General features: G+C 48.5%; 3 protein-coding genes across 4 annotated transcripts; 1 reads left to right on the top strand and 2 right to left on the bottom strand.

The window, feature by feature from the left end:
• Positions 1-8,700: 8,700 nt before the first annotated feature.
• On the top strand, positions 8,701-10,285 carry LOC112889575 (repetitive proline-rich cell wall protein-like). The gene is made up of 2 exons (XM_025956290.1): positions 8,701-9,830; positions 9,934-10,285. The coding sequence occupies exon 1, from the start codon at positions 8,746-8,748 to the stop codon at positions 9,802-9,804; it is 1,059 nt and encodes a 352-aa protein (XP_025812075.1). The 5' UTR covers positions 8,701-8,745; the 3' UTR covers positions 9,805-9,830; positions 9,934-10,285.
• Positions 10,286-11,459: 1,174 nt separating this feature from the next.
• LOC112889703 (formamidopyrimidine-DNA glycosylase) lies at positions 11,460-14,660 on the bottom strand. 2 transcript variants are annotated; one of them, XM_025956457.1, is made up of 10 exons: positions 14,285-14,621; positions 13,952-14,003; positions 13,808-13,865; positions 13,120-13,188; positions 12,904-13,029; positions 12,757-12,807; positions 12,597-12,674; positions 12,401-12,500; positions 12,191-12,225; positions 11,460-12,109 (listed from the first exon to the last, which is right to left on the bottom strand). In XM_025956457.1, exons 1-10 carry the CDS (start codon positions 14,514-14,516, stop codon positions 11,711-11,713), a joined length of 1,200 nt encoding a protein of 399 aa, XP_025812242.1. In that variant the 5' UTR covers positions 14,517-14,621; the 3' UTR covers positions 11,460-11,710. The 2 variants fall into 2 exon arrangements, with proteins under 2 accessions (XP_025812242.1, XP_025812241.1); XM_025956456.1 differs by having other exon boundaries at positions 12,029-12,109; positions 12,191-12,242; positions 14,285-14,660.
• An 815-nt stretch (positions 14,661-15,475) lies between these two features.
• Positions 15,476-18,457, bottom strand: LOC112889702 (heptahelical transmembrane protein ADIPOR1-like). The gene is made up of 4 exons (XM_025956455.1): positions 17,926-18,457; positions 17,736-17,831; positions 17,288-17,342; positions 15,476-16,347 (listed from the first exon to the last, which is right to left on the bottom strand). Exons 1-4 carry the CDS (start codon positions 18,213-18,215, stop codon positions 15,676-15,678), a joined length of 1,113 nt encoding a protein of 370 aa, XP_025812240.1. The 5' UTR covers positions 18,216-18,457; the 3' UTR covers positions 15,476-15,675.
• Between the last annotated feature and the right edge of the window lie 1,527 nt (positions 18,458-19,984).

The raw sequence follows: 19,984 nt of genomic DNA, 5'->3' as shown, positions 1-19,984 counted from the left end.
TTAGTTGTGAATTGATCTCAATTGCAACTATGATTATCCTGGGTTCTTTGTTTGGTTAATCCTCTCGAAAGAGTTTGAGGGGATTTTGACTTGAAGGTAATTTAAGTGTCATTTGGATGCAGCATGGGTATGAAGAGGATAAGGCTCGGGAGGATATGTGTATCCAGTCATTTTCCAATGTAACTCTGGGTTTTGGACTGGGGTACATTTTTCTAGCAATGAAAATACCCCTTACTAATTCAAGTCCTTTTCCAGTGAAACACTTAAGTTATGGATTGGAATACAATCGTTTTAATAATCAAAATGCCCCTCGTATGGCCAAAATGAAATGAAATCTCGTTGAAAAATCAGAATATGTCTCATGCCACCTCTCAAGCGCTCTTCAATTTGTAACAACATGGATCATTCCTTTCTTCGAAAATAAAAAAACACAAAAAGATGGTGGTCCGTTGGAGTAGGCTGCGAGGCCCGTTGTGGGCCGAGAGCGCAGCGGCCCGTTATCCTTCCACCGTTGGAAGCGGGCAGTTGTCGCTGCTCTGTGAAGCCAGCCTCACGCTGTGCCTGCCACATTATGGATCGTGAGGCCCAGCTTTCGCTTAAGCCCCGCCGACCAACTACCAACTTGGAACCGGGCGGGCCAGCAAGAGCGCAACCGGCCCAGGCCCGCAGCCATACAACAACGTCCAATCACCACCTTAACGCCCCCGCTCGGGTAACAAGCTCGCGCTGCTGAGCTCGGCGAATGGCGGGTTGGGAGTCGATTTTTTAAGCTGTGCGGCGCTTCACTCGTTTCCCGAGGTGGGACTAAAGGAGACGGAATGGGGACCCGCGCCGCGGTTCAGTTGCTGGTGGGGACTGGGGAGTGTGCTTCGACCGCGCACTACCACTTGTGGGCTGTCCAGTCACATTAGCTCCCGGCCCAAATTCGAAAACGAGCACAAGTGCGCGACCCAAGCGTGAAGTGTGTTCCTCTCTGGGAGAGAAAAATCTAAACCAGTAGCTCACAGTTGAAGCGAACTATTTGATGATATATTTTTTTATGGCATATATGGAAATCAACATGGATTTGCTACCTAACAAAGAAGGGGAAAATTTACTACCAATGCGCAGTGAACTTTTGACGAAACGGAATTGGAGATCTATCGGTCTGTTGGTTTGGGGAATGTCCCCGTCGAATGAACCAATACATTGTTTGGTTTTGCTGAACAGAGTGGACCCATACACTGCTTGGTTTAGAGGATGAGTAACAAGAGTATCTCCAGCGATGGCCTCAAATTAGATTTTTTTAAACTCAACTCCAGCAATAACATCTAAATCTCACCTTTTTCTTTTAGTCTGAAGGTGGATCCATTTGTCAGTGGATAAGTGGCTGCCAGAGATTTGGAGATCTTTCCAAAATGAGAGCTTGTTATTTATTTAGAGAGTTTGCAGGAGTTGGTCTAAGATTCTAATTACATGTTAATTCTGTTATGCAAACAACCAAAGAAAATTACATGCACACACCTATGATTTGAACTAGAGAGAGCATTACATGCGCGCGCCACACACACGTAATTCTAAACCAAACAACATATGTGTACCGAGATGTGAACGGCAGGCAGCGCGAAGTTGATTAGCAAGGAGTATTTTGGAGCAGTTCACTACTTTAAACTCTCTCTCTCTCTGTGTGTTCTTTTTGCAAAGAAGCACTATTTTAAATTCTCATGTGAGCGTCCAATTGGCAAGCAAGTTGCACAAGGCGACACCACACACGCTTATCCAGGCAATGATTAAAGTTTGTCCCAGTCACACACGGTTCTGTACATTACTTTGAGCGAGGATATGATGCATGGGTGACAAAAAAACACAGCTCGCATGAACATCTCTGAAAGATCTCTCTCAGTACGCCGAGTTGGGATACCATGCAAGGGCGAGCGCACATGGACCGCACGCCACTATTGCTATTTAGCAGGACGAGAACAAGAGGACTTCCACACAAACATCCAAATACGACTATACCCCATCGCCTCATGTGACCAAATTGTTAAACATATATGCATGCAGCTCATCAGGGACAGCGATATTATTATTTTACGGGAACCCGAATCTAACAATCTCTTGTTTTATGTTACTAGCTAACAATTTAATATGTAATCTTTTATAGAAGTTATCCGATGCAACGGGAGATGCATGCTGGATTGTGTACGCTCGCTAAAACACAAATAAGCCGTGAAGTTTTGTATGTAATATATCATTATTTTTCACAAATTATTTTTTGCTCGACCGAAAAATGAAGAATTGGTTGGTATTCACCCAAACGCAAAAAAGTTTACTATTTTCAGTCGCGGCTAGAGTTAGGCACGGAGTTTATTTAAGGAGGTGCGCCGAGCAATGTATTAGATATCGGCCTTTGACATTTACAGCGAAGAGATCTACTCGGCCGCTATAGCCCGCTGTTTATTACAACACTGTCGTGGAGGCAAGTATCATCGATTGCTATAGTTTCACCAAGCTTAGAAGCCTGAGCTGCGGAGGATAGCGGTTGGATGGCATTAGCAGCGAGGGAGTCACAAAATGAAAAGGTTAGTTTCGCAAAAAGAAAATGAAAAGGTTAGCACGAGAAGAGGCAGCGGGAAGGACACCAGGGACGGGAGGAAGTCGGTGGTAGGAAAGAAGAATAGTGAAAGCTGATACGAAGGACGAAGAAAAGAGCAGGACCACCGGATCTCCATCAAATGGATTATATTGTCGTATTTAACCAAGGCAATTATTTACTGTAGGCATCCGTGGAATAGTACCTCTCTTATTTCATCATTGCATACCTCTGTTAGGATCGAAACTTATACTTAGTGCACGCTCCATTTTTTTTTCCATTTTATAAGACACATACGCATTTGAATGTTTAAACTTTCTAGTATTTGGCCAACTATTTGTCTAGTAATAATTGTGGTTGGAAGTGTTTTGAAATGATCACAATGTTGCTGCAAATTCCCACGTTAATCAAAAAAAGAGAAAAACCTGCACCATTGGATTTTATGAATATCTAATAGTCTAGCCTAACTCAAATAGTCCATATCAAATATGATTAATAAATATATATTTTAAAAATAACAAATAAGAAAAATAGGAGCGTCTAGAAATTTCCATGTTAATCTAAAAAGAGAAGAACCCTAAACCTACACTGTTAGATTTTATAAAGAACTAATAGTTTAGGCTAACTCAAAGAGTCCATATCAAATACGATTAATAAATATATATTTTCAGAATTAATAATAAGAAAAATAGGACTTCATCAAAGAGTCCTTGTGGAATACGATGAGTAAATAGCTAAATTTGAAATTGAAAAATTAGTAGATAGTTAAATTTGCAATTAAACCAATAAAAAAATAGCACTTGTGACAAAAGAGTACATGTAGTAATTTCATTAGTAAATAACTAAATTTGGAAATTAAAAACATAAGGTAATTAATAGTTGATCAAATAATAAAAATTGATAGTTTGATTTCTGTCGGTACATACAGATAGGGGTACCTCCTATTAGGGTGCCCAACCTGATAAGCGCGAGGTTATCCGTGACCTTGCTCCTGGCCTTTGGGTGACGAGGCGTACGGTCCGGGTCTGACAGCTGGGATTATGGTCTCCGGACCTCCCTCGTGCTCTTATAGGTCTGACGCCTCCACGTACCCACAAGGGCAAGGTGCTCGGGTCTGGCCTCCACAGGCCCGAACCACCGCGGGGTGGTCCGGTGCCGCCACGTGTGGAAGCCGGACCCCCAGGGGGCCTGCGCACCTGGGTCGGCCTCGGCGGCCCGGACCTCCCTTCCCTCCGGGGAGGAGGTCCGGTGCCGCCACGTGCCTCTGAGAAAGCGGCTGCTAAGCCAGCTCTGCCACGGGCTCTCCGTGGGACGCCAGCCCAACTACCGCATTAAATACGGGCAGGTGGGCTGCGCGCGCCCAAGACAGGGTATGGCCTGTCCACTGACACACTAGGCAGGTATGCTGACACCACGATAAGCCCGCCTGTTTCCTAGGCGGCGCATCGCATCACTGAGCACTGTGCGCGGGCAGACGGCGTGCATTCAACTCATAGCGCCGCGTGTGTGAGCGAGGGGTGATGATGGTCTGCTGCAGGAGAGCTGAGGCGTGTGCTGCCACAGTGTGCGCGGAGGCGACGGCGCGGCGGGTAAGCGCAGCCCCTTCGCCTGTCAGAGAGTACTAGCCCAACAGTGACGGCACGTCTTCCACTATGCGTAACACTGACAGCAGGTACTGTGCCGGTAAGGCGGCACATGACCATATCCTGGCTGCAGATACACACATCAACTTCTCGATCGAGAGAACTACAGGAAAGAGCTGGAGAGGAAGATCTTCATATCTCTCGTATTACATGCTCCAGTCGCCGGGCCCACCTATCGGGGCCCGTATATTGTACATGCTCCCCTTGAGTCTATAAGAGGGAGAGTGCGCTCGTTAGAATACAAGGTTCCAAAAAGCTCTCTAGGACTCATAAGTTCTCTGGGACTCACAAGGTTCTCAAGGTCCAATAATTTTTCAAGGTTTCTCAAGCAATACAACACACAAGTGGACGTTGGGTATTACGCTCTGGCGGCCCAAACCACTCTAAATTCCTGTGTCTTTTCTATGTTCATTCACCATTTGATCAAGCGTTCGTAGGTCTCCCATACTCATCCTAAACTAGGATTATAGGATTAGGCGGATGCATTCCGCCACCCGGCTGGAGATTTCCTCCGACAGTTTTTATTGAGTTTGAGAAAGAAAAAGTTTTATGTAAATAGCCCATGCGCTACATTTAGAAATATAGCTTGAAAATTGCCACACTAATAAAAGTGATAAACAATATTAACTTTTATTATAATCTAATGGTTTAAGTTAATCCAAAGATTTTGTTGAATATAATTAATATATAGTTTAGCTTAAAATTAAAATAGTATAAAATATATAGTATTATATATGAATTTGGAGGGAAATATAAAAATAAAAGGTGCATATAAATAACAATTATAAATAACTAAATTATAAATAAAAATAATGAAAAATGGTACCTAAATTTTGAAGCACATTACTTAAATAAAAGGCGTAGGCCCCTAAATTTTTCACGCTTGCCGTTTGTTTTCATGCTACTACCACTACTGATACATGCTTTTATAAACAATTAACCATTGATATTGGTACAATGACCATCATAATTATTAGGGTCTGTTTGTTAGGGTTTCTTCAGCGGGTAAAATAAAACGAGTTCACACAATAAGCCCACGTAAAGCCCACAACACTTACACTATAGTGGAGGAGGAAAAAAAGGTGCATCAATCGTAAGACACTATGGGAGCATGCATGCATGAGGCTTCAGGTACTAGAGATTAGAGAATAAAGAAAAGAAAGGAGATTAGAGAACAAAGAAAAGAAAGAAGATTATTTGCTTCTACTTTATACATTGAACTACTCATCTAGGTCTTCTCTAAAAATATGAGAAAGATTTTACATGCCCAGTGATAGAAACTCTTAAGGAAAAAAGTTTATCGCCAGTTAAAAATGTGAGGATAATTTTACATACCTAGTGATGAAAACTCTTAAGGAAAAAGTTTATCGCCAGTTCAAAATTTTAAACATTATATATTGCCAAAAATATTTCAGGTAATCCAAATATGGGGCACTAAAAATAGAAAAAGTATGTTTGTATATAAGATATTATTACTTTTTCTCCTGAATTTAAGTTCTAGAAATACTAACATAATGTTGCAAAAATGTACTCGACATAATATAACAGATATGAAAAGGCATAGATGTTTCCTCAGTTTAGGCATATGGAAAAACAGTTATAATGACATCATTCAAAAAAATCATTTACATCTATTTTTAAATAAAAAATAATATATTGGATAATAAAACTAGATACCCGCGCTATTAGCACGAGAAACCTTGCTAGTTATATTCTATATAAGAGAAACCGTACATCATATTCTACCTATATTCTATATTTCAAAGTGGAGAGATTAATTCATAGTACATCTAGATGCAGAATGTATATAGTAGATACAGCTGAGATCCCTCAGCGCTCTCTCACTAATGTAGAACACTCGACATGACATCGCGCACTGCAATCTACCAAATCGTGAAGCCCTGCAGTACGTAGGCCCCGGCGGCGCTGGCCGCCGGCCGCCCGCGTGGATCCTAAGCAAAACCACTCGTCCAATCGGACGCCCATAGACTTATGCGAGAGACCAGAACCAGAGCCGGAATGAAGAAGGCGACAAGTTAAGGAGGCAGGCAGCGCTGGGCAGCTGGCCAGCTATGGCAGGAGGTCCGGATGGACGATCGGAGCTGAGGTACTGAGGAGGGAAAGAGATAGCGCCGGCCAGCTAGCAGTAGCAGGGCGTCCGCACGGTCGACCGGAAGAGGATAGGGCGTGGCCCGCGCCGCCGGGTTCACGAGTCGCATAAGGCCACGTCCGGTACGCGCCCGGCCCACATCCCTCACGGACGCGCCGGATCGACCGAGAGCTGGCCGGCTGGCCGGCCGCGCAAGTGCAGTGCATGTGCATCATGGCCGCCGCGAACCTGCTGCGGCGTGCGTCGTCGTCTCCCACGCGCGCACAGAGGGATGGAGGATCAGAGGCGGCGTATCTGCACCGTACTGGCCGGTCGTGGCCGATCGACGAGCCGGACGAGCGAGGGCCCGGTGCGTCTGGCTGGGCACGATTCGCGCGCCGGCGCCGACGAGGCGGCGACCGGTCAGTGGAGGTGGCGGTGGCGATCGACATGGCGTGTACCCCCGGTCCCCCACCAACGACGAGCTTGTCGTACGTACGGGGGCGACATCTACTGGTGGCGGCGATGGACGGCATATCCAATCGGCAGCTAGCGGCTGTCAAATCGGCGCTGCCGATCGAGTACGGCGAAGGATTCCGGGGGGCATCCACGGTGCACGCACGCCGACGAGGGCAGCGTCGGTCGGTCGGCCGCGCCGCTCGATCTCCAGACTCAATGGCGCGTGCTGTGTACTGCTAGTGTACGATGTATGTACTGTACTTCACCGGAGGACTCAGCTGTAGCCGTGCCGTGCATGATTTGCGGGTTTGCCTACCATGTGCGATGCGTGCCGGACTACCGGTGCGCTTTCTCTAGACTTTAATTTCGAGATAGGACAAGGTCCGTAGGAGAAATGACACGACAGGATTTGATTTGAGATTCGTGCAACTTTCTTCTTCAGCCAATTTCTTCTATCTGCTCCTGAGACGTCTTCTTCTCCGTCGAATTGAAGTTCGGGTTTAGACGTCTTCTCCTCCGTCGAATTGAAGTTCGGGTTTAGACGTGTTGTGTAGGTGAATTTGAAAGATTCTCAACCTTTAGGTTCGGTGTATATTAATAAGAAGAAGATAATTGATCCAGTTTATAGATAAACCAGATCCGAAAATGTACAACACAACTACATCACCTACAACTCTCCGATCGGTTGGATTAGAACATCAACACAAGCCGCACAACACCATCGCACAATACACCACTCAAACTCAACTCAACAACAACACTAGCCGGTTGGATCGAGACATCAACCGCGATGCCGCACCACTCATCGCACTACTCAACAAACAGGCCGGTTGCATTGGATTGGGACAACAATCCATGCCTCACGACACAAAGCTTTCCAATGGTAAAACCTCCCGATGTAAAAGGTTGGCCCAGAAATAAAAGGTGACTACTTGTAGGCTTGTAGCTGCCAACCATGGGCGGCGGTGAGCACCGCCTATTGTTCAGCTAGGGATGGCTAATGGACAAGTCATGGTATGAGCGCATGTGGACCCGATGGTAGGAGCCACTGGAGACCGAGAAGAAGAAGATATGATGAGGCGTCATTACGGGGCAAATTGAGTTAGTGACTGCGATAAGCACGTCATGGGTAAGTACTGGGTGTGGTCTTCGACGGATCTTAGAAATGCCAAAGGTACCAGTACAACACCGGCCAATAAGACATTGCAAGGTGTGTGGAGCACGTGATGAATAATGAATGATCTATCGGGCTAGGATAATGTTCTGCAACGTCCGTGTTACGTGTAGGGGGTTTAGTTGGATTAGGGCTAGGGAGCAAGGGCGAAGGAGATCTAGGACATCCAATCAAGATTAATCCAAAGGTCACGAACCTGATAGATTTTATGCTCAAAGTTTGTCAAAAGATAACTATATCATAATTCATAACCCTTGTTCTAATACGGCATGTTAGAAGTTCAAGAGTCTTTTTAGAAGTAGACTCATTTGATCATTAGTTTCTGTATTTATAAAACTTTTTATAATAATTATTTTTTTGTTCAATTAACTATAGATGATGCTCAAAACCCATCAAGTTTGATTTTTGTCATCCATTATATAAAATGAAAACAAATGCATTATGTAGGTAGAGGTTAGCTTATGGTAACTGAATATACATGCATTTTTTACTGGACTGCTAAGTGTTAACTGTTACACAACCACGTGATGATCACCATGAAGACATGAACTATCAGTAAATAAAGTCTTACTCCAGTCCACACCCCACAGTAACTTGACTACGTCAGTGACTCCCACAATTGTACACATCCAGAACACTACTAGCTGCACTAGTATACTCCTACCTAGATACCCTAGAGGCCTAGAACTCACTCACGGGCGCCCCTTTACAATCCCTCGCTCTCTTCTATAAAACCACACTACCTCGAAACCCTAGAGTGCACACTCCTGCCCTCTAGCTAGTACCACCACCACCACCTCCAGCAGCCATGGCGGCGAGCGGCAAGAAGCTCCCGCCGTTCCTCTTCACGCTTCTGCTGCTGCTCTCCACCGCTGTGACGCCCATCCTCTCGCTGCCGGCCGCCGACCACGAGGTCGACTGCGACTGCGACAAGCCCAAGGCGCCCAAGCCGTCGCACCCGCCCAAGACCAAGCCCTCCTACCCGTCGCCCAAGCCCAAGAACCCCAAGCCGCCCAAGGGCCCCTCCTACCCGTCGCCGGTGACGCGCCCGCCCAAGGGCCGCCCCTCCTACGCCCCGCCGGTCACTCGTCCTCGTCCTCCGGTCGTCGGTCCGCCCAAGGGCCGCCCCTCCTACGCCCCGCCGGTCACTCGTCCTCGTCCTCCGGTCGTCGGTCCGCCCAAGGGCCCCGTCACGCGCCCGCCGGTCGTCGGGCCACCGGTCACGCGCCCTCCGGTCACGCGTCCCCCGGTCGTCGGGCCGCCGGTGACCTACCCGCCGATCACCGGCCCTCCGACGACGCCACCAGTCGTCGGGCCGCCGGTGACCTACCCGCCGATCACCGGCCCTCCGACGACGCCACCAGTCGTCGGGCCGCCGGTGACCTACCCGCCGATCACCGGCCCTCCGACGACGCCACCAGTCGTCGGGCCACCGGTGACCTACCCGCCGATCACCGGCCCACCGGTCACGGTCCCCCCGATCACCGGCCCGCCCTCGACGACGCCTCCGGTCACCGGCCCGCCCGTGACCTACCCTCCCGGCGGCGGCGGCAGCAGCTCGACGCCGTGTCCGCCTCCTCCTCCCGCCACCCCGACGCCGTCGTCGCCGACGTGCCCGGCGGACTCGCTGAAGCTGGGCGCGTGCGTGGACCTGCTGGGCGGGCTGGTGCACGTCGGGCTTGGCGACCCCGTGGTGAACAAGTGCTGCCCGCTGCTGGAGGGCCTGGTGGAGCTGGAGGCGGCCGTGTGCCTCTGCACCACCATCAAGCTCAAGCTCCTCAACATCAACATCTACCTGCCCCTGGCGCTCCAGCTCCTCCTCACCTGTGGCAAGACGCCGCCGCCCGGCTACACCTGCACCGTCTGATCGATCAACTAGTAACCCGTGCACATGTACACGTCACTACTACCCATAGTCTCTCTGATCTGCTGCAAGCTCATGACATACACACGCATGGTAGCCTGACTCTGATCGATCTGTTTCTACGACGTGCAGATGCAGGGGTTTTGGAGTGAGTTTCTTCGGTATTTTGAAGAGAGATCGACATGAGAGGATGTCATCGTCTGCTTCTTCAATTCCTAGCTAGGCTCCAGAAGAGGAGCACGTCGATCTGCCGATGGATCAAGATCGCTCTAGCTACCTGTGTTTTGTTGTGTTTTCTGCTGTGGTTCGTTCTTAACCGGCCTGTTGAGTTGTTTCAGTTAATTTGGCTGGCCTCGGCAGCTTGCTTGTTCGTGTGGTGTCGTTTCTGTTCGAGGCGAGAGGGTTGGCGGTTGATTTCTATTGCCATGAGCTTGTGATTGTTGCATTGCATATCTCCAATAATTTGTGCACCTATCTTTAATTTTGCCTAAGGTTTATGCCTGTGAAACCTACTAATCTTTTTTTTGAAACGTGAAACCTACTAATCAGTGGCCATCTCAAGTGACACTGGGATCATGCATGAGTACGGCAAGCTCGTACGGCCGATGAGAAAAAATAAAAGCATGAGGTGTCGATGGCTGATTTGCTGCCCGCCTGAATCTGAATATCTGAATTTCTAATTGGAGATTTGGATCTACATGCTTGGCTTTGATGTCAGTGCGTGTGAGACACTGCACAGCCACAGAGATGTTGCCGGGGCTCTCGGTCCGAGCGATCTCTCACATGAGTAAGTGACGCATCGACGCGCGTGGCGATCCATCAGCTAGTATAGTCTTCTCCGGCCGCAAAACCCTAGAGAATAGTTTGACGACGACGGCGGCCCGGAGCTGCTGGCTTCTGCAAGCTCTGCAGAATGCGGCCGACCGGGGCACGCCGTGATAGGCGCAAAAGTGACGCGCGGGCATGTGTCGTTTGGCGCTTTGTCACCCGTGATCCAGCGAGCGAGCGAGCGCGTTGTACAGCGACGTTCGCAGCTGATCGCCGCTTGTTTCCATCGATGTGGCCTGCAACAGTCGCTGCTGTCTGCTTTCTTACCATGTACACTTCGGCCTGAAGCTTTTGGACGCCGGCCGGCCGGACGGACGGCATGTGAAAGTTGAAGCCTCCAACTATCACCAATCAGAGCATGGTCCGATCCCTTGAGCATAGAAAGCGTGCATCATGCATAGCTAATTGGTGGCTGATGATTGGCTTCTCAGTCCACAAGCTAAACAGAAAGGCTCTCTGTTTATGCACCATCTTGCCTGCTTTCGTCAAGAAAAGCTTGTTGAATCTTACCTTGGGATCTCGGTTCAACGGTCCAGATCACTCCGGCAGGCCTTTCAGGAACCATCCTCGAGGCAGATGCAAATTTGAGAGAATGACCGATCTTCAGAAATTTTCATTCGGCAGATATTCAGCAATGTAACAAGAATGAAGAATGACACACAATCGCGTACACACTGCAAGTAGAGAATCAAATGTGGAACTGCACACGCCCAAACAGAGGAAAAGGTCTTTTACCTCTTCCATAGCACCACCACCATGGAGTACATGAACATGAATGCATTGTTACCTAGACTGTTCATAGCACTGAAGAGCTGCGCCACTCACAGGGGTGATAGTAGGGAAAACACGCGTTGAGTAGTGTAAATTCCCCAAGAACATGTGACACGTGTCAAGGACTCAAGGTACAGAATACAGTGATGCATACAAGTAACCAAAAGAGAGAGGGCCAATGATCCCTCCATGTTTCAAGGGATTTCACTCAGATGAGTGGCATACATCCAGCACAAATCTGCTGGCTACATATATAAACCAAAATGCCGTATGCAAATTTCCATTGAACTAAAGGATCGGTCTGATCTATTTACTTGCGGGGTTTCACTTTCCTTGATGATCTTCTTATAACCTGATCTGAGTTGTTGACTGCATTACTGCTGGGTTGGTCCAAATCTTGCTGGCCGTTGCTTTCGGCAACAGCCATTTTCGGGGCCACAGCCTCAGCGTTGGTACCTGGTTTTCTACTGCCACCACCATTTCCCCTTGCTTTTCTGGAACTGGAACCTACGCTATCTTTGTTTTGCTGTCCCCTGACAGCCCTGGAGGTTGTAGCTCGCTTTTTGGGCTTCAACATATCAGCGTCTTCTCCGTCAGTCTCTGGATCCTTGGCATCACCGTTCTCAACCATTTGCTCCAGGTTAGCGGCTATCATTTTGCTGGATTGGGCTCCAGTCAGTTTCTGCAATTGCGGCACATAGGCTGTCGTCTGTGTAAAGAGAGTAGATATCAGAAGCTAGATGCGTCTGGCATAGCTGAAGGTCAAGTACTGAAGAGGACAATCACTTACCCTGCCACCAGCTGTTATGAATTCAATCTTCTTTCCTGCAAGGGTCAGAAACCTTCTAACACCTCAGAAGTAATCAAAATCTACTAGTGCATATGAAGAATTGGAACTAGCATGTTTGATTATTAGTTATAGGCATCACACCAAAAACAGATATACGCAAACTTTGCCCATTCAGTAAAATCATGGTGAAACTTCAGGAAAGAATCTCACCATTGACTGTACCAGGCTTCTTGCCCCAACGGTGATGAAATAACCATTCCTTTGGAAAGCGCTCAAGGTCAGCATCAACTTCAACAGCATATTTCACAACCTATAGCAAGTTCTTGGTCAGGAGTTATGTATTATGCAGGGCTGCATCAGTAGAACGTATTTCAGTTCCTCAAAGCAATCTCAAAGTTAGACCCACCTCTTGGATACTTTGGTGCAGTGCTTCACAACTCTCTCCAGACAGATTTGAAGCAATCTGTAATGGATGGATCCTTGACTGAAAAGAAAAAGGAAACAGATCAAATTTAATTGCTACATTTTATGCAAGCTACATCAACTGTTCTAGAATGGACAAATACCTGGTAAAGCACTTCATCCGCAATCCAATTACCAATGCCTGATATAAAGCTCTGCTCATTTCATAATAAGTGAAACAAGTCAAGTGTGTATAATGCAGGTAAAACCTTTTTGTTGAGGCAAGCTAATATTGGTTGGATGCCGATCACCTGATCAAGTAAAAGAGCTTTTATTCCGATCTTCTTTCTACCCAGGGAGTGCAAAAAATTGTCAACAGACATTGGCTCAAAGAGAGCATCTGGACCTAGCTCAGAAATTGGGGGTACAGTTTCAGGCTGCAAGCATTACCAAGGTGAGAAAGTTTGGATGATAAATAGAAACATACTCCAGATAAATTAGAAAAAAAAAACTGTGACAGTACTTACATCTTCAAACAAACGAACTCTAGCAAAGCGCCTTTTATCAGTGAAGGAAAACTCCAAGCCATCATCAAGCTGTAAATCAAGAAAAAAGGTTATAAAAGTTCAAAACAAAACATCACCTGAGCCAACTTTTGAGTTCTACAAAAATAAAATTGAATTGAGATTAATATTACAATCCGTACAGTCTTTGGACTAAAGAACCGATAAAATAGTCATCATAGGTGAAGTTGAGGTTAGACAACAATCAGATCTGTTTTTTTTCTTTAAAAAAAAAACTTGCCTGCCATGTCTCCCAACTATCGATCCTATTAGGCAGTGCGAAAATCCCAGACTTTGCTACTTATCCATGAGCCTATTCCTTTATTTTATCAAATCAATTTATCACTGAAAACCCAAGCCCTAAGATGGACTCAGGGCTCTAAGCCCTGCTTAGCAAAGATGGGGACATTAACAACCACAGTCCATTTGAAATGATACGTCACTGGCTCATCTGAAGATGAATTTTGCTGCAAGACATTTCTTGCTTATTGAATGTCATTCTACAAACGAACAGTAGTGTGCAAGAACGAGAATTCTATGTTGATCTAAACTCACCAACTGCTACTTCACATCATATTTCATCAGTATATACAAGCACAGTTGCAAAAGCAACATAGTGGGATTGATGATATGTTGTGTTTGGGCTTGTTACCTCAGCAAAGAATTTAGAGTATTTGGAGGGCCACTCATCTTCGGAATTGACAACCGATCTGCAGCCATTTACGAAGAATTATTCCTAACAACATATTGCTGAACTCGCATAGTCGCAAAGTGTGAACTGGAGAAGACCACTCGCCTCTTATAATTTGTAACAGGAACGCCCTTTATATATATCGCACCTGCCATCCCTGCAATCCAAAGCAAGCTCTTACAAGCCCTCACTTCCTCAGAATTAGACAATAGCAAAGCAGCAGAAATAGTGGGTTTGCTAAGGAGAGTTCAACATAAATCACAGCTAATTTAATAAATTTTCGTACAATTGCATAGGAGCACGAACTAAATCGCGACAATTGACCTAACAGCTTCTGAATAACAGCATATTAAAACAGGTTTTAGCAAGACATGGGCTGTGAAGCCAGTAGTAGCATTGTAGCAAAGACAAGCCAGCATAGTACGCAGATATACTGACCGAACTGGAAGGACGGGAAGGGCGGCGCGTCGAGCTGCAGCCAGAGGTTTTTCCCCTTCCGGCGCGCGGCGACGATGGTCCGGCCGACCATGGCGCGCTCGAAGGCCGCGCGGCCGGCGGGCGCGACGACCACCTTGGCGTCGTCCGCCACGGCGCAGCGCGCGATGCGCCTCCCCACGCAGTGCGCCTGCAGCGCCCGCCGCGCCGCCTCCACCTCCGGCAGCTCCGGCATCGCCGTGCGCTCTGCCTCTCTCCCTCTTCCCGTCCCCCTCGACTCATGAGAGGCTTCCTTCTCCACCCGGCCCAGTGAGCCAGCCCACACGTTTGGATCAGCGCGGCCCACGTTTGCCAAGACCAAACAGCTTGACACTGGTTGGTTAGTACGGACATCATTTTTTTTCCTAAAAAGCAGCCAAACAGATATTTGTTAATTATGGTTTTATATGGAAATTAGCACATAAAAATCCTCATCTATTATTTTTCTATTATCACTTGTGACTCTCGATTTCGGATGCGATTGGAACGTATTGGTTGGACATGTATCTAGGAACAACACGTGATCAGCAATTTATCATGGCCAACTCCTTGATGAAATTGCTGGCCAGGTCGGCAAGTCACATCTTATGCAATCTGAAATTCTGAATGGCTCTGCTCCGGATGTACCGAAGCCATTTACCAGTAACCTGGATCCGGCGCAGAGGCAGCCAGCACGTCGTCGTACCGGCGGCGGTGGCAGGAATGCCTCGCGGTCGCGCCGTGATTGGGTTGGCACTCGGCAGCGCCGGCCCGGCTGACGATGCCGACGGCGACGTGCATTCGACGGCGAAAAAGCCCTCTGGCCGGTGGCCGAACGGGGCGTTAAATGGCACGAATGGACGGCCAGTCTACCGGACCGACCGCCGCAACGAGCTCAGGTCCGTTCGGTTGTTGGGCGGGTCGTCCGCCATTTATGAGTCCGGCCGGCCGGCCGGTGAGCGCCACCACCTCTAATGCCCACGGCTCCATCTGTATTGGGTCTCGTCGTCTCCGCCTGAAAGCAACTGCATACTGGAGGAGTAGCGTGCTCGCGTAGTCACCGCAGACGCGTACGTGACGTCTGAACGAGAAACTAAAAACTTGGCATGCAGCCAGGACCTCTACCTGCACATCACCTCTTTGATCAATCAAATCCCTTTTCTTTGGATTTGCAGATTGGATTCAAGCCGGGAAAGAATCGATTAACCAATCATGATCTTCTTCTATGTACAAATTGGGAACGAATCTGTAACGACAATCAACTGTCATTCATCGGAAGGCGGTAATTTCAATATTGCACACTTGCTGCTGCTGCTGCTGCTGCTGCTGTAAGTAAAGCTGTAAAGCAAAACGATCTCTTCCCGGCGGCGGCGGTGCTACGCCGGACAGCCCATCTCGTCGCGGGCCTTGAGGAACACGATGGCGGCGCCGTAGTGCGCGAGCGCGCCGGCGATGACGAGCGCGTGGAAGATCTGGTGGCTGTGCCCGGCGAGGTCGAACGCGCCGGGCCTCCACCGCTCGGGCACCCGGGTCAGGTAGAACGCGGTGCCCGTCAGGTATGACGCCGCCATGGCGCCCTCGTACGCCAGCGTCACGTTCCGCCGGGGCTCGTGCCAGTTCACGGCGGCCGCGTGCACCGCCGGCACCACCCCCGACAGGCCCATCCCCACGAACAGCAGCGCGCGGTGGGCGCGGTACCGGGCGGCGCTCAGCCGCGGGGACATGAGCGCGTACACCGTGCCCACGCCCGCCGCCGAGATCGCCGACAGGTACACCACCTGCCAGTGCGGCTCGCACTGGAAGATGTAGTAGATGGGAGGGAAGAAGGACACCACGATCATGACGGCGATGCCCGTGTAGTCGAGCCGGATCAGGAACAGGTTCAGCCGGTGCGAGTGGCACGAAAGCAGGTGGCACGCGCTGCTGCTCAGCAGGCAGAACATGGCGCCGGCGAGGAACACGAAGAAGGGCCACCGCGTCGTCTGCGACGTCACCGCCATGCCGTACGAGGCCAGGGTCGGGTTCGTCTGGATGAACATCGCCGCACCCTGAACCATGCATGCATCAGATAAATGTGTACCGAGTTAATCACTGCCATGACAGTTACCAGGGTTAACAAGTAGTAGTAAATTCTGACACGCTTCCATTAAACATTGAAAGCAATGTTCTTCGAATAATCTTATGACATCTGAAAACAATGTGCCCCAAATAGTAGTAATTGAAGTGACAGTACAGTGTGAATGCTACATCCAACCATATATATTCTCTCCGAACATTTGGGAAACCATGACAAGCGAGTGAATTCAGATGAAGGCTTGCTATACATTATCAATTAAGCATCAGCATGTTTGCAAACCCAGGATCAACAGTAAAAGCATCAAGTGAAAATGGAAGGTTGATATGAAATCCTTTAGGAAATATGGGTTCATACGGAAACTCAGTACACACATGGCATAGCATCCAAGATCATGCAAATTGCGTCGTGTGCCACAATACATGACACTATCACATCACCTAACCTCCAAGCAATATTCATGATGATATATTGTTTCAAACACGAGGAATTGGCCTGGAAAGAAAGCGGTGACAACACAAGAGCCGTGTCCTTGTGGTCATGACCTCGGGATGAACATAAGCACATCACTAGATCACAATCCAATCCTCTGAACACATCATGAAAAGTTAACTTGTTGTGATGAAGTGAAGCAACAACACATTTGTGCTTTTTTTTTTATCATGGGGACCAGAAAAAAAGGCGCCATAAAAAAGTTAAATCTAGCCATCAAGTCAAGCAATCAGAAGCTCACCCACCCTTGCCTTCCATGTCATGCACACCAGAACAAACAAAAGGCAACAAACCAGTACAGAAAAGTTGATGCATTCAAAGTAGCTGACAGAATTCTATTTCTAACCAGGGCAATTTTACTGCAATCCAGTATATTCTCCAAGAATTACCACGAACTGTTTCAGGAAATGGAAGTTACTTACCGATAAGACATCCCCAATATTGCTGGAGACATTTTCAGCAACCTTTGAGATTGGCCTGCAGTAAAAAGAGAGAGAGGGGATTTGTATAAGCAACTTCTCAATTGTGGAACTACTTCTTTACTCATTTACTCAGCGATCTTATCATAGCAGAATCAAACATATGTAGTATCGCTGTCAAGGTTAGGTGTATCAGAATTAAATTCAGTTGGTGAGACCTGTGAATACAGCTAGATTTAGTAGCACAAAGGTTTCAGTACAAACTCGCAACAATCATCGGCTCCTTGAACCAGAAGTTAAGCATGATGTAAAATCCTAGTGGATAATTTATGGTGTTTCCTTAAGAGCCACTGTAACATCATTATATTGCAACACTAATTCCAACTACGCATTCAACAAAACTAACCAATTTGCACTGACGGAGAGTAGCATAATCTGAAGAGAAGCTCACCAGGAAAGGTTCCCAATCAGATCAGCAACCTGGGGGAAGTACTGGCCGAGATGCACCAGGGTGAGGCCGAAGAAGAGCATGAAGCCAAGGAGATGCCTGAACCCCACAAGAAACACAGGCTCCAACATCAGCAACGAGATTCAGAGAAGAAGAAATAATGGCGATGCGATTGAATCCGCTTCATACTCACGTCCAGATGTTGATGGTCTCGTTGTGCCAGGAGAAGAGGCTGAGGACGGCATTGAGGATGGGCCACTCGGAGCGGTAGTAGTTGAGGATGAACTCGTTCTCCTTCATGTAGTCCGGCAGCTCGTGGTAGCTCACCAGCTTGTACTTCTTCCTCTCCCCGCCTTCTCCCCCTCTCCGCTGCCCCTTCCTCCTCCTCTTGCCGCCCCCTCCTCCCCCCTTCACGGCCGCCGCCGCCGCCGCCGATTCTTGGTGGCCGCAGAGTGCGGCGCCCTCCTCGCTCTCCATGGCCATGCCTTCTCAGCTCTCTCCCTCTCTCTCACCCCTCTGCCCTCCCCTCTCTCTCTAGAATTATCACGGGGCCGGAAAAGGCTTGCCTATAAAGGCCCCGAGCTGGAGATGGGTGCAGTGAACACTGCACCGCAGCACAGTGGTATAGTATGGTGTGAGCTGCACACGGGAGGAACGAAGCTGCAAGCCAAGCCAAGCCAAGCCAAGTCTGCGAGAGGTTGTTGCAACCAAGGCAGGGAAACGCGAGGGGTGCAGGGCTATTTAAGCTGCTCTCGTTTCATCCCCGGAAACGTCCAGCACTGTGTTGCTCCAGGGCTCACATGTCGCCGGCCACGCATGATGGAAGAAGTTATGGTAGATGACAGCGCGTTGCTTGGAGTGGTAGTGCGTGTACACACGAGGGGGCGGGGGTGGCGTGGCTTTGATTGCGCTGAAGGGGACATGGACAAATACACATACAGGTAGGGCAGGAGGACAACCACACCTGGCATCAACAATGTTTGGGAGGTAAATTGGAAGAGCCCACACCAATCATCTTTTTCATTTTACTATTACAAGGACAAAAGGGAGAGGAATAACAATAACCAAACAGTAACAACAGAAGAGAGTCCACTGGCACGTGGCCCCTGCCTATTTAATTTCGAATGGCATCTAAAAGCAACATCAATATGCAAGCGAGAAATTGTATCAAAACTGTACCTTTCTTGCTACATTTTTCCAAAAATTCAGTGTATCTAAACTGACGATGTAGGCTCATCACTGTAAGATCCACATACTTGTGTTTCTGAATGCACAAATCCTTGTACCCAGACCCTAAATTCAGAGAACTGGATGAACTTCCTTGCTTGTGCAGCTACCCACATGCATCTTTTTTAGTCTCTTCACTAATCTTATTAGTAAAACTCTACTTTCAATTTTCAAATAGTTCCACGCCCGGCCATTGAAAAATGCTTCATGGTGTCTTTGCAGCCGCATAGAATTTGGTAGTTGTTGTTGCTCGCCTGGCCCCACATGGAAACCTCCGAGTTGACCCGTTGGACGACCCGTTTGGGCTCTGTTGGTGCTTGCTGGCCACCCATCCTCCCAACCGCCGCCATGAATTCTCCAGCCCAGCCGCCTCTCCTTGACTCCTCCCCGCTGAGGCGTGCGGGCAACCGTCGGGGCGCCGAGAAAAGCGCGGGCCCAGCGCCACCGCGTCAGCGCGCGCGCGCGGCGGCCGACCTCCTGGCCTGGCTTCCCGGTTGGTTGGGAGCTCGCAACCAACCGCCGCGACCTCGACGGATCCGGCGAGGGGTCGGGGGCTGCTTCCGCCCGCTCCCGCGTTCCGACCGACCGGCCGGGCATGAAGCGGTGGCGTGACCCGACGTGTGCCGGTGTAGGCTGGCTGGTGTTAGCTGGAGCTGGAAACGTGCGGGTTCCGGGCGAGGTTGACGGCGGTGATGATTCGGGAATGATGATGGGTCGATGAACAGTGCACGCGCAAGGGTCAGAGATGGCTTCAGCTTCAGTCATCAACTCTTCGCTGATGCCGATGGCCATGGGAAAGATGTGCTATTTTGAATGATAAAATAATTTTGAAGTGGTTCACGGTACGGTGCGTATCCCGCCTGTTTCTGTTTGAGGTGCCGTCATGTTATCGCAGCAGTCTTGCACTTGGAAGTTGGATGAGTGGCAAAGCACATGTGCCACAGGATGGTTAATAACACGTCCTATGCATACATGTCTCGGCGTACCGTCAAATCCAACTGAGGTAGGATATGCAGTGTTGATTT

Source organism: Panicum hallii, chromosome 4 (genome assembly GCF_002211085.1).
Source record: "Panicum hallii strain FIL2 chromosome 4, PHallii_v3.1, whole genome shotgun sequence".
In the NCBI taxonomy this organism is placed as follows: Eukaryota; Viridiplantae; Streptophyta; class Magnoliopsida; order Poales; family Poaceae; genus Panicum; species Panicum hallii.
This window is presented reverse-complemented; position numbering and strand designations above follow the sequence as displayed.